Raw genomic sequence first — 13,022 nt, 5'->3', positions numbered from 1 at the left:
TGTGTGACGTTTCCCAGTCACGAGTACAATGTAAGAACTCTAATAATATTTATGGACTCAAGGAAAGGACCTTTTATAGAACTATGGGTTCGACAAAATATCTCACCAATATGGCCAATATTGCTGAGATTGTTATTTTTAGTTTTCTCTCTCAACAACACACGTTTTTTTTTAATGATTGTGTTTGTCTCAGTGTTCTTTTTATTTAGGTCATGGTTTTAGGTTGCCAATTTCAACGTGATATAAAGGCTTGTGCCAACTCCAAATCCTTATTTAACCATTTAGAACAATATTATCTATTTTAAAATAATGTAGGCCTATCAACAATCATCAACAACAAACTACATATAGCCCACAATAATATTTGTTAGAGTATTGTTTGTCGCTCTGTAATTGTGTGTGTCATTTGGTGCTAATTGGGGGTCAAATAGACAACAAAGCACTTCAACTGCAGCAGAGTCACGGCAGAATTATTAGAAGCTTTCTGACATCTCGTCACATCCTAATTAGGCCGATAGCACGAGCCTTCTTCTTCTTTAATCCATGCACGAGCCCCCGGACCTGCTCACCCTCAAACTCTCTCTCCTTCAAACCCCGAAGACTTTTTGGCTTTGTGTCCTATTAAATACATGCAGCACTAACAATCCCTGCAACAGATGTGTGACATTGATTTTGATTGAGATGGAAAAAAGCAAACATTTAAAGCGGAATGATGCGTTTATAATTTACTTGATAAATAAAGTTTAAACTGAACCTTATCATTGCTTCTCTCAAATGTATTTATTTTTGAGAAAATTAAGTGTTACCCACTTTATATGGATCAGATATTGGGCGTTTGTTTGCCTCTATGTCCACTTTTCTGCTGTTTTTCTTTGCTGTATAACTATTTAAACTCGTGTTTGCTCCACTCTTGAGCTGCAGAGCTCATTTCACATCTCTGCGTGTGAACTGGCCAGCGTTGCGCCCTGCACCAAAGAGCAGCCGTCAATAAAAATGTTGGATTATCCTCTTTATGAGACGGGATTAACGCAGCTCTCACATAATTCACATTCCTCCCTGCCTGGACAGAAATCAGGCCCGGACTCTAGTGACTTAGAATAAATACTTTTTAAAGTAGGCCAATTATAATGTTATGTTGGGGACCATCACAGGGATGACATTTGGCACTATGAAGACACTTCATTTACGTTTTACGCCAAACCAAAAACTGTGATTGTTGGTGAAATGAGATTGATTCATATGGTTTGCTGTCGTGTTGTGGTGTGTTGTGTGTAGAAACCAGTGATACAAAGAGAAAAACACAGAACATTTAGTTGGATTTGTGTCAGGTCAAGTGATCTTTATTATTTTTTCGTGTTTGTGGCCTTCACGTAGCAGTACAGCTCAGATGGACCTTGCTCGCTGCTGGTTTGATTTGCTGCACTTCCCCTTTCATTTAACTAATATCTCCTCATAATAATTTATCATTTAACACTCGAGACATGGGGATAAATCTACCAAATTCACAGCTGGGAAACGCGAGAAAAAATTGCATACAGGTAGTACAAAGAATCACCATTTTTTTTTTAAAGAAATCTAACACATGGGGAAAAAAACAATTAAAAGAAACACATATGGGACATTTATGAGCACACGCAAACGGACTGATTGTCTCTTATAACTAGTTTTAAACATATTTCTCATAAATTAATAGTGCATCCAGGTTCATGTCAGAGCTGCTCTCTCTCTCACACACTCTCTACAACACACACTCATGCACAACGCTTTGATCAAAGGGGCCCTTCAGCGTGCCAACAAAATAAAAAAAAGACAAGAGAGGGGAGTCTTTAAAGAGCTTAGAAAAAACCCTGACTTATTATTCCTCCATCTCAACCATCTTTTGATCCTTTTTTTCCTTTTGGTCAACACATTTGTTCCGTGTCCTTGATCAAAGTTGGGGAGAAGTCAGTCTGAATGTTCAATAAGTTAACCCAACAAGTGAGACAACCGGCTGGCAGTCCTGTTCTGCTCTGCCCGAGGTAGACGTTGGGGCCTGTGATGGGGGGTGGGGGGTGTGTGGTGGTGTTGGGGGTGAATAACGACTTGCTGCTCCCAACCCCGGGGTTTTTAATTCGCCTGAATAGTCTCCAGCTTGTGGAATGTGTCCTCTCACAACACTTGGAACTTCCACGCTGCCTGGTCTTTGTAATCCAAACAGTCTGCGTTGAAATTGAGCTTCCATGAGGAGGCCGTTTGGTCCTTATAGTCCAGGCAGTCTGCGGCTCCGCTGAAGCCGAGCCCCGCCGCGCCGTACGCCGACGTGGAGAGGGACGACGCGTTGCTCAGGTGGCCGGAAACCCCGTTGCTGGACATGGGGCTCATGGTGGAGCCCGCGGCGGCGAGCTGGTGGTGCATAGGCGAGAGGTAGGAGCCGCAGTCCATCCCGGTGAAGTAGGACGAGGAGCCCGTGTAGCCCTGGTTGTAGCCCGACGCCTGGCTGTAGGCCATGGGGTAAGAGCGCTGCATGCAGGAGGACGCTGAGGTAGACAGCGGGTCGGAGAGCGGGGAGATGGAGGCCGGGCTCCAGATAGACACCGGGGCCGCGCTGCTGCTCACAGCCGGGAGGGAGGTGCTCGGCGGCGGCGTGAACTGCCCGCTGGCTCCGCTCTCTGAGCTGGCCTCCCTCACCGGAGAGCTCTTCTTCTTCACCGGCTTGGTCACTGCCTTGTTCTGCGCTCCGCTCTGGGTTTGCTGGGCCTGTTGACGATGTTTGGCCCGTCGGTTTTTGAACCATACCTGGAATACAACAATTCAATTATTTAATTTAGCTATAAAAAAACAACACCATTTCTCTATTCCAGGTCAAATATACTCCACAATCCTGTGGTATGGTACACTGAAAACTGTAATTACATTCAAGTAATCAATGAGGCCACGTTCAAATGAATAGCTACATACATCCCAGAAATAATGTAGCCATGTAATTTTTCCAAAACGATATTCACAAGTTTCTACTGTCTTACAGGCTTTACACTTTGACAATGAAACTCCCTTCTTAAATCATTACTCACAGTTAGTAGCAATTACCAAAAATATGAATTAAATACATACAAAGAGAAATTATCGCCTCAAGGAGAGACCGTTATCAAGCACTTCTCCAGCACTGAAGAGGAGGACACTTGAAGTGTAGCGCCTCTCACTGAACATTATCGACCTGCCATTAATAGACTGCAGTATTGTTGGGGTCTCACCTGCACTCTGGATTCGGGCAGGTTGATTTTTAAGGCCATCTCCTCTCTCATGAAGATGTCAGGGTACCGGGTCTTGTTGAACAGATTCTCCAGCAGGTCGAGCTGGGCCCGCGTAAATGTCGTCCTCTCCCTCCTCTGCTTGCGAGGTTGTCCTGTTAGCAAGAAGAGGGTCAAATTAAAGACGCGAAATAACCTTACCAAACATTCAAAGAATACGAAATACACAATTGTGTAACACGATGTTTGGATACTCCAACAGTCCACGGTAATTACATTAGGAATCCATCACTCATCTCAATAATACAAACTGTCTCTAAAATGCAAATAACTATTTAGTTTAAAAAAACAACAACTGAATAATATGTTATACATTTAGGTATATTTCTACTGGGTTATTACCGTGGTATCCCACTGAAGGGTGCAGCAGGTCCACTCCTGAGGCAGATAAACTGAGTCCGTTCACCGTATACGGCGGCTGCTTCAGATAGGACATCATGCTGGCAGCCGGGCGATTGGGCAAAATGTAAAATAAATAATAAAAATAGAGCAGGAAATAATGTTTTAATCCTCTCGCGTCTCCGTTTGGTCTTTCACTTCGTCCAACCTGGAGCAGGAACACAAAACAGGAGCGTGTTTAAGGTCGGTTAGATACGTCTCTGTGTCCGCGGAATTTTGCGCGCAGCCTTTACGCACCGAGGTGGTTTAAAGAAGTGGGCGTCCTCGCGCTCGATGGGCTCTTAAAGCCGAGTAGAGACCCCCAGCTGTCCCCTGCTGGACTGAGGATGCTCTGTCTGGCTGACAGGCGTTTACGCCATCACCCCCCACCACCACACACACACTAACTGCTACTATATAACCCCGCCCCCTTACCACCACTACCCCCCAAACACACTCCTCTCCTAGTACCACCAAAACAAAACATTGTCGTTAAAATGCGCACACTCGCTGGGCCCCAACCGGGCTCTCAATTAGCATATACCCACAGGTTAGGCGAAGCTAAATAGACAGCTGATTGGGGGGCCATTTGCAGAAACAAAGCCCACTGTTGACCGATAAGTAATGCTGATAACAAAAGACTTTAGGGAACAAACAAAGAAGGCAATACTGCAAACTGAGCGCTCATTCAAATACAACGGAGCATCTTCATTTCTATATCTCAAGGCCCATTGTTTGTTTCCACTAAAACCCTTGTACATTCAAATGTAACGAAATTAAAATACGAAGGACAACTTTCGCAAATAATTAGAAACACGGAGGCATTCCCTGAACTGATTTCTGACATATATTATTGACACCACTCGCGGCGATTCCCCCTCCTTTCCTAATGAATTGCTCCCGGTAATTAGATTTGGAAGGTGAGACTATCTAAAAGTGTTGATTAGAGAGGAGCACTTAATCTTAATCTAAACAAACAAGGAGATGGCCCACGATTTTGTTAAAATAAACATTTTACTGTAGTCTGCAACCTTTTAATTCAAACTTCTTTTTTTTGTATTATACATATTTTACAATGACCACAAACGATGTAGGGATATTTCGAGCAATATTCTGAATGTATATATTATATAAAGAAGAAAATCAAATAGAATGAATAATTATTTTAGAATATTATACAAATATATTATGGGAGATTAAATATTTATATGACAAATTAATGTTAATTAATGTACTACAACCTACCTGATAATGCAATATAAAGTCGATTTGCTAAATATATTTTGATTATTACATAGCTCATCATTAAAGGATAGGCCAATGTTTGAACTATGCCTAAGCGATCACAAAACTGTGTCTAACACTGTCTAATAGGCCTTAATATTTTCTTTGTTAGTAATAGCTAATTAGTCTATATTCCATATGCTGCTGTCTGAGGCCTCTCGTAACGTTTCCAGTGACACCTACCTGTAGAATAAAGTTCCCAGGACCCCAGGGTGCTCAGCCCGGGACCCCTCGTTTTATAGAGCCAATAACGGCCACTCCTATAGTCAATCTGTCACTTTTTTCCACCCCCGGCTACCGGTTGCTCCACATCCGTTCAATAATAAATACCCTGCCTGGCCATTAATTATTATTGGCTACAAGAGATTTTTTTTTTTTTCTGTAAGAAATTAACGAGATAATCCGGACGGCACGCGCTGGCCTGATTACAGGACGCCAGCCACGACTCCGCATTCAGGTCTCCTTAATTTTCTGCGTCACGAAAATAAAACAAAGACTGGCATTGTATTTATCAGACCAGCTGACTGCCAGACAACCGACCCCCACCCTCTTAACCCCCCCCCCCCGATCCACCCCAGCACAACCAGCTCTAACTCACTTTCCCAAATCCACACATGCACGTTCAAAGTATTATTTTGGTTAATATTATTATTAATATTATTATTAATACTATTATAATAATTATTGTTATTAATATGATTATTATTGTTATTATTGTGGCTTGTTCCTGTAAGATATATTGTTATTGCGTTATGATTTCCATATTTTAATATTTTGCTGTCAACATTTAGCATTACATAAAAATACAAGTTGTGATTTTTATAATCCGAGTGTGCAAATTCAATATTGAAATAGATTTTTATATTTTAATAATAACACATTTTTCATTCGAGGTTTAGCCATCTGTTTGATGACAAAGTGGAACCTTTGGATTGGCCTACATTTAATACAGTGTTATTTAACATTATTATTTTACAACTTGACTTTAAGGGGTTCACCCTCCCTCCTCTACATGCCTGAATACATCCAAAGACTGGTCAGACACCCAGCAGTTGGAGTGTATTATCTGAAGTTGCGGACTGCGATTAATCGGTCGAACGCCCCTTTGCTCGGAGCATGCAGCCCAGAGGGAGATAAGTTCCTTTAAAACACGCCTTTCCAATTATCTCCCTGTAGGTTATCGGGGTCCCATCGCACGCACCGGCGATCATAGGAAAAACAACATCCCACTTTAATACGGTAAACTTACACTTAAAATATGAAACTGAAGTAAAATAAGTCACTTACCTCAGTTGTTTTTTAAATGCCTTTTCTTTGAGTCTCGTTCTCTCCTGCAGAGCGGGTTTATGAAGCTGCTTTGATTAGTTTCCTCCGGGGTAAGCTTGTTGGATGCGGATAATAGCTATACTCTCAGTATTTATGGAGAGAGAGAGAGAAACTGGGATGATTTTTTTGCAGCCAATGGAAGTGATTGAAAATATGATGGGCAGAGGTGTGAATGCATGCAGCTGAAGTAAAGCGGCCTGATGGTGGCAACATCAGCTCCAAAGCGCTATGTTGTGCTGCTATTTCTTTATCATATATATAAAAAACACACATTAAAGACACGCTTTTCACTCGTAATAAAAGGTATTTATTTATATTTTTAAGGAGACAAAGTTAACAGATACAAATTGGTGTGGTGCATTCACCAACCAATCAGAGCCGAGCGCCTGCACGCAGCTAATGACGAACACATAATATTGGTAGGCTATATAACCTATAGACCCGCGCTCATATTAAGAATCAGGAGGTTTTAGCTGCAGCTTGCAGATTTGATTGTCAAAATAAGCTGAGCAAGCAAAACGGAAGCACTGTTTTGTAGAGAGAGGTGAAAATAACTTCTCGGGGATCTGTCACGGTTTAGTTCTGTGTAACCCTGTAAAGGAGATTTAAGGGGGGGAAATGGAGGCCCGTGAAGATGTAGCCTACACCACCACTTATATGTTGATTTTAAAGTTTTTTTCCTGTATATTTTACCAACAAAGTTGCCTAAATTATGTATTAAATGTTCTGGATAATACCGTGAACCACTTAAAAATAAAAACATGTGATTCAATTTACAATAACGTCTAAGGGGCCTACATTTATTTATTTTTACTGTTTTTTTCCCCTTCCATTTCGACACAACTTTGGTCCCAGCAGCCCTGACTGGAGTTTTTTTAATAATGCTCTCAAACAAGCAGCAGGTTAGAGAACTAATTAGGAGTCTACATGCCAGATGAACAGACTGTGAGGCTGCCGGCTTGTTAGACACGACTAAAATCAATACGACCTATTATAGACTCTTTTGTATGAAAAATCATGACAGTGTTTTTGGAAAATCTAATTGTTTGAGATTTAGAGCAATTATGTAAAGTCAATAAAGATTAAAATGAAGATAACAAATTGTAATATTGTGATTAGATGTTGGTCATTAGAATAAAATTATTATATAAGTGGAGTGTTCCCATTTCCCCTGAACGATCACAGTAAAACAAACAGCCTAACGGGGCTTAAGTATCTGGTCCCTCTTGTTGTCCCTCAGCGATGTTCTTGGCTCACGCAGAGTGCTTTCATCTTCAGCTCTGATATATAATTCATCGGAAAATATCTAATAGCCCTGGGGAGCGTTTCAGCTAAACGGGGCCGCGGTTGTAAAAAAGGTGAAGGCGCTTGTTAATGTCTGTGGCAATATGCCCTCCCCCTGTCTCCGGGCCAATTGACGGAGTCACGGTTTCTCCTGCTGTTAGGGAGACGAATTGAAGGCTAAGAATCGTGGGACTGAGATACCTCTCTCACAATGTGCTGGATAACACTGGCTGGCATGAGCAGAGCAGACGTGCTGCCTCCTCTCTCCTCCAGCCTTTTGTTTGCTTATTGTTGCAGACTAAATCATAAAGATTCTAATAATGTGGTTATATCTCTTTTAAATCTTCTTCTGAATACATGTTTGGAAGGAAATATTTCTAGATCTATTTAGAGGAAGTGGTCAGAATACATTTATTTTCATCACTTTTTTAATTCTTTATCAAAATTAATTTCCAACATCTTTTTAAATGTTAAAGGAGCAGCGCAGAGATTTAGGTTTTTTTTAATCAATTTTTCATTCTTTTAATATTAGTTCTTAATATAAATTATTGGATGTTCGGTTTTTGTACACACAACTTCAGTTAACCTTTTGATAAATGAACAGTATCTCGATCAGATGCATTTATATCAACTCGTTGTGATTTGTCAATGGAGAATGTTTTTTAATTAAAGTCTTTCCAGCTCAGCATACATGACATTTAATTATTTGCTTTACTTATCACTCTTTATTTCCATAATTTTTTTAACGTGAAATTTAAAAGGGGCATTTCAGCAATGTAGTTTTGTACTTATAGCGTGAAACACAATTTAAATGAAGCCTATCCAACTATCAATATTCACTAGCTCTCAATATTTTAAGGTGCTCAGTTTTTGCACCAACCACTTCAGATCACTTCAGCTGTCCATCTCAAGGTCAAATCAATGACTTGGCCCACTCCACCAACCCCATCTGTTAGACACAAACACCCACAGTAAACTGTATTGGACATTACCATGGCTTGCTTTTTGCCATCTGCAGCGTAGAACTCACATTGATAGATTTATTGATAGGCATTGCGGACAAAGCGATATGTATTGATGATTTTACGACAAACCGAAGCGAGCGTCCTTGGATATTGAACTACTGTATTATCTGTTGAGTCTATGCGCTTTGGACAGCATGTGTTTCGAAAAAACAATTGTCAGCAAGGCACCTTAAAGGCCCAATCACTGCAGAAAGTGGAACAAATTAAATGTATCAGTGTGTCTTTGCAAAATAGACGATGCTAAGGGTAGTTGATGTAAAAAGCTAGTCGGTGAGCTAACCAATATGCTATCAAGCCGGGAAAATGTTCACTTGTCAGTCAAAATAGTCCTGAATGTACTTTTCTATTCACAGTTGTACAATATTTCATTAAATTAAGAAGAATTAAAGAGTTCTGCCAAAGCTCAGTGTCAGTTAGCTAGCTTGTTCAGGCTAACAGGACAAAAAGGTAACAGACCCATTCTACCATACTATTTAGTATGCCAAAGAAAATTCAGTATGTCCCTACACAAATTATCTCAATGTATGTCCAAAATACCAGGATGTCCTGCGTCCTGTCGATTTTTGCTGTATGCAAGATGCCATCTCTTCTAGATATTCAGACCTTCAATCCTTTGCACATGGTTTTGGCTTGAGCAAGAGGGTCAAAGTTCAAGGTGCAGTGTTATGCTGAAGTAGCATGTCCACATTTTATGCACTGCACGCAACAACACATACTTTGTGGTCAGATACTGAAACAAACCTTGGTTTGGAAAGCAACCGCAGTTTATGTAATGGTCAGTTTCTAGTGTATCACAGTTAGCGAGGTATCAGCAAACATGCTAGGTTCCATTTTATATCCTTTTCTGAGCACACCTTCAGAAAAGGATCTGGTCAGCTGAGACCAGATGTTAGTTGAGAATTTGTTTTTGATAGCTGAATGTCAGTTTACTGTTTTATAATGCACCTGCTCTATTATTACCATTTACCCCCCCCCCCCCTCCTTGCACCTACTACCACATGGCCTACATCATATCATATGCATGCCCTTCATTGAGATACATCCACCACTTGTGGTTTGCCCGTGAGGAGGGTTGAATGTCTTGTCCCTGCTGGTACCTCGTTAACCTCCCATGGCCTGCGGCTAGTGTTAGCCAAACTGAGAGGCCTCATACCTGGGTATTGGTCAGCAGGGACTGGCCCCAGGAGCCCTGGACCCCCCACTGGGTGAGGGGAGGGAGGAGGAGGGCCAAACAAAAACACAACCTGGCATCCCCACGGCAAACAGCCCACCTACTGTCAGCCAGCATCTGGGGCACAGCACACAACCCCTCTATTCTCATTCTGATGATGGCAAATAGTGAGGAACACACACACACACACACACACACACACACACACACACACACACACACACACACACACACACACACACACACACACACACACACACACACACACACACACACACACACACACACACACACACACACACACACGAGCAAAATGCCAATCCACTCCTCGCAAACCTGTAACAGAATAAAGAATGTCTGGGGTGAGTTTCTGGCTTTAGTTTATTATAGTGGAAAAGTATTTAAAGTATTTTTGACATGACAAAGCAGCTGAAACCAATCAAGGTTTAGTTAAGAGATTACCCCAAAGCATTTATATATGTAGCTTTTTAAAAAGGGGCAATCTAAATGCTTTGAATGCACTGTACTTTGAAGAGAATAAAGAGCATGTGGAGAACAAAGTCAGGAAATAGCGAGATAAAAAAGAATGACAGACAGAGATTTGGGAAGAGAGTGACAGGGAGAAATGGGGAGGAGGAGTGTAAAGTTAATCCAGTCTGAATCGACGGGCCCGGCTGCAGGAGTGACACTGAAAACAGTTTTTCTTTTCTTTCTTTTCTCTGCAAATTTGCTCTCCCCTCTCCCACTCTCTTTGCTTCCTCCCGTGCCTCTCGCTATTTTTCTGCCTTCTTATCCTTTTTAATTAGAGGGGCTATTCTGCTGCACAGAGGACTTTAATCCCCAACTGACCAACAATGCAAAAAGCCAGCCCTTTGAAGAGCCGACCTGCACCCCTCTTGGCCCCCCAAACCTCCCCACCACCAATCCCTGCGCTGCCCCAAACACTCCTCCGCTCCCATCGTTGGGAAAACCAGTCTCTTTCCCCTTCTCCATCGTTTCCAACATCTCGGACAAAGCACTTGGGGGACCACTGCAAAGAGAAAGTGTCTGAAAGAGCATTTCAATATCCGCCAAGGTTCTCAAAAAGCTTTGGTTTGGTTCTGGGACAAGGCCGAGGTCAAATGGCAGGTGACTCCGAATAAAGAAAAGTAACTGAAATAACCTGCTAACATCTGAAGTGAAGCTAAAGTCACAAAGGAGGCATTATAATAGAACAGAAATCAGTAGAGGATAAAAAGTGCAGCTGCTAAGTGTCAGAGAAACCAAATGGCGTCTTTTCTTTGAAATATAACTTTTACTATGTTGTTAAAAACCCTTGTTTTATGATGATGACTCTTTCTTCTGTATCTGTTTTTCCATTTATTTTGTAACTGTGAAACCCTTTATAACTTTGCTTTTTCAGAAATGAAGTTTGCTGCTTGAATTGTTTCATTTCATTTCCATTTGTAACAGAAACCAGTAAATGCAGTACATGAATCACAGAGCATTGCATTTAGAGGTGGGTCAAAGTTGACAATGTCTCCATTTAAAGTGAAAAAATATCTTTAGTTAAAGTAACAATTCTTCAGAAATCGAGCAGGTTAGAGGGCACGGTTGTAAAGAGCAGAAGCTGAAGCAAATTCCCCCACTGGGTCTCATTTCCATTTGTATATGCATCTCAAGATGGAGTCTATTAACACCCACCCTTGTTTTCTCGTTAGATGATTGCAACCATTATTAGTAAATTGCCTTCAGATTAAGATAATAAGTCCGGGTCAGGGAGGAGAACATAATGAGGGTTTGTGTTAATTACTCATCATAGATAAAAATACTTGGATAATAAACCAACCAATCACGGACATTATTGGGCATTTGATCACTCTGTTTACTAAGTAGTTAGTATTCTGGAACGGTGGTCCAGATTTTTCATCTATAAGGGGGCGAAATAATTAGTCTCTTAAAAATGTGAATGATAACTGCTCCAACTCTGCCTAAAAGGAACTGAACAAATGTTCCTGTAATTTAGTTCAAGCGGATTTTCTGTAAACATTTCGCCAACATAGCAGTCTGACAAATTGCCACTGGAGCACAATGACACTTTCAACCCTGCCCCGCAACTAAATGACAGAAAAATGAATTTCCTTTCACCAACGTCGCCCGCCGTTTCCTATTTTTACGCCCGGCATGCTGGCTCAACGCACCCTCGTATACAGACATGGAGAAAAACAGCCAAACCCTCTGCCTGGCTAATCACAGGCCCAATATTTTCATAGCAGGCAATTAGCATCTTGCTTTTATGTGTGAAATGGCTGAGGCGAGAGTAGCAGCGAGTCGGGGAGAGAGGCACGACGGAAACAGAGAGAGAATAAAAGAGCAATTAAGATGTTGGGTGAGTGGAGGACAGAGACAGGCAGTCTGCTGCCGTGTGATTTGAGGCTTGCAGGCCCAGTAATTAGCCCTTCATTGTGAGATAATGGACTTGGCCGGTCTTCCTGGTTCCCCGAGCCGCCCGGGCCGACTCGACCCACGGAAGGTCAAAGGTCACAATGTGCAGTTTGGCTCCTATATGTTTGTGTGTGCATGTGTGTGACTGTTATTGTTGTGAAACCATCTTTCAAGACTTGCATCATCTAAAAAAAAGACAATACAATATAAAACCAGGAGTCTTTGCATTCAGGTAAATTAATAATCTGTAAATCTGCAACGGTTTGTGGGCAAATCCTTGGCCTGCTTTAGCCTTTTTTGGGGAAGAGCGTGCCAGTGAAAGCAGCGTTGGAGTCATCTCTCTTCGGGCCTATCACTCCTTTCTCCCGCCATCTTTAGAAGAGCAGTAATCTGTGAACCCTGAATCATAAGCTTTGAGTAAATCTATGTAATACGGGTAATTCGATGAAGCAGTATTTTCCTGGTGAGAGGCAAAATCCTGTTGACTATTCAAGGATTGAATCATCCAACAGTAATGCCATTAGACCAGTGCCACGGATTCCTCTGAAAATGCTGTTTAATTGCCAGTAACCAGCCATTGTTTGGTGACGGGTAAACACTAGCCGTGAGGGGGGGAGACGGCGAGGGAGGAAGCGTGTGAAAAAGATGGCCCCTTCGGCTTCAGCCAATCGCCATTGAGAGACGGATTTACTCGGCTCGATGAAGCCCGCGCTGCGGAGTGGCAGAGGCACTGGCTTAACTAAAGTCTTCAGGAGTATAAATGCAGAGTAACTCTTTCCTTTTAATACAGGATTTGCTCAACAATGCGATTTAGGGGGGTGTCTATTCAAGACGGACATTTTT

General features: G+C 41.8%; 1 protein-coding gene across 1 annotated transcript; it reads right to left on the bottom strand.

The window, feature by feature from the left end:
- Window positions 1-1,328: 1,328 nt before the first annotated feature.
- LOC117498491 (homeobox protein OTX2-like) lies at window positions 1,329-3,899 on the bottom strand. The gene is made up of 3 exons (XM_034150631.1): window positions 3,630-3,899; window positions 3,231-3,382; window positions 1,329-2,775 (listed from the first exon to the last, which is right to left on the bottom strand). Exons 1-3 carry the CDS (start codon window positions 3,724-3,726, stop codon window positions 2,149-2,151), a joined length of 876 nt encoding a protein of 291 aa, XP_034006522.1. The 5' UTR covers window positions 3,727-3,899; the 3' UTR covers window positions 1,329-2,148.
- Window positions 3,900-13,022: the final 9,123 nt, after the last annotated feature.

The sequence above is a fragment of the Trematomus bernacchii genome, unplaced genomic scaffold (genome assembly GCF_902827165.1).
Source record: "Trematomus bernacchii unplaced genomic scaffold, fTreBer1.1, whole genome shotgun sequence".
Lineage (NCBI taxonomy): Eukaryota > Metazoa > Chordata > Actinopteri > Perciformes > Nototheniidae > Trematomus > Trematomus bernacchii.
This window is presented reverse-complemented; position numbering and strand designations above follow the sequence as displayed.

Bases quoted from the DNA above. Each gene is read 5' to 3' on its own strand.
- LOC117498491 (XM_034150631.1), bottom strand. From the start codon at position 3,726: ATGATGTCCTATCTGAAGCAGCCGCCGTATACGGTGAACGGACTCAGT. The intron at 3,383-3,629 runs GTAATAACCCAG...TCTTGCTAACAG, and splicing joins CCCTTCAGTGGGATACCACG to GACAACCTCGCAAGCAGAGG. The intron at 2,776-3,230 runs GTGAGACCCCAA...GTTGTATTCCAG, and splicing joins TGCCCGAATCCAGAGTGCAG to GTATGGTTCAAAAACCGACG.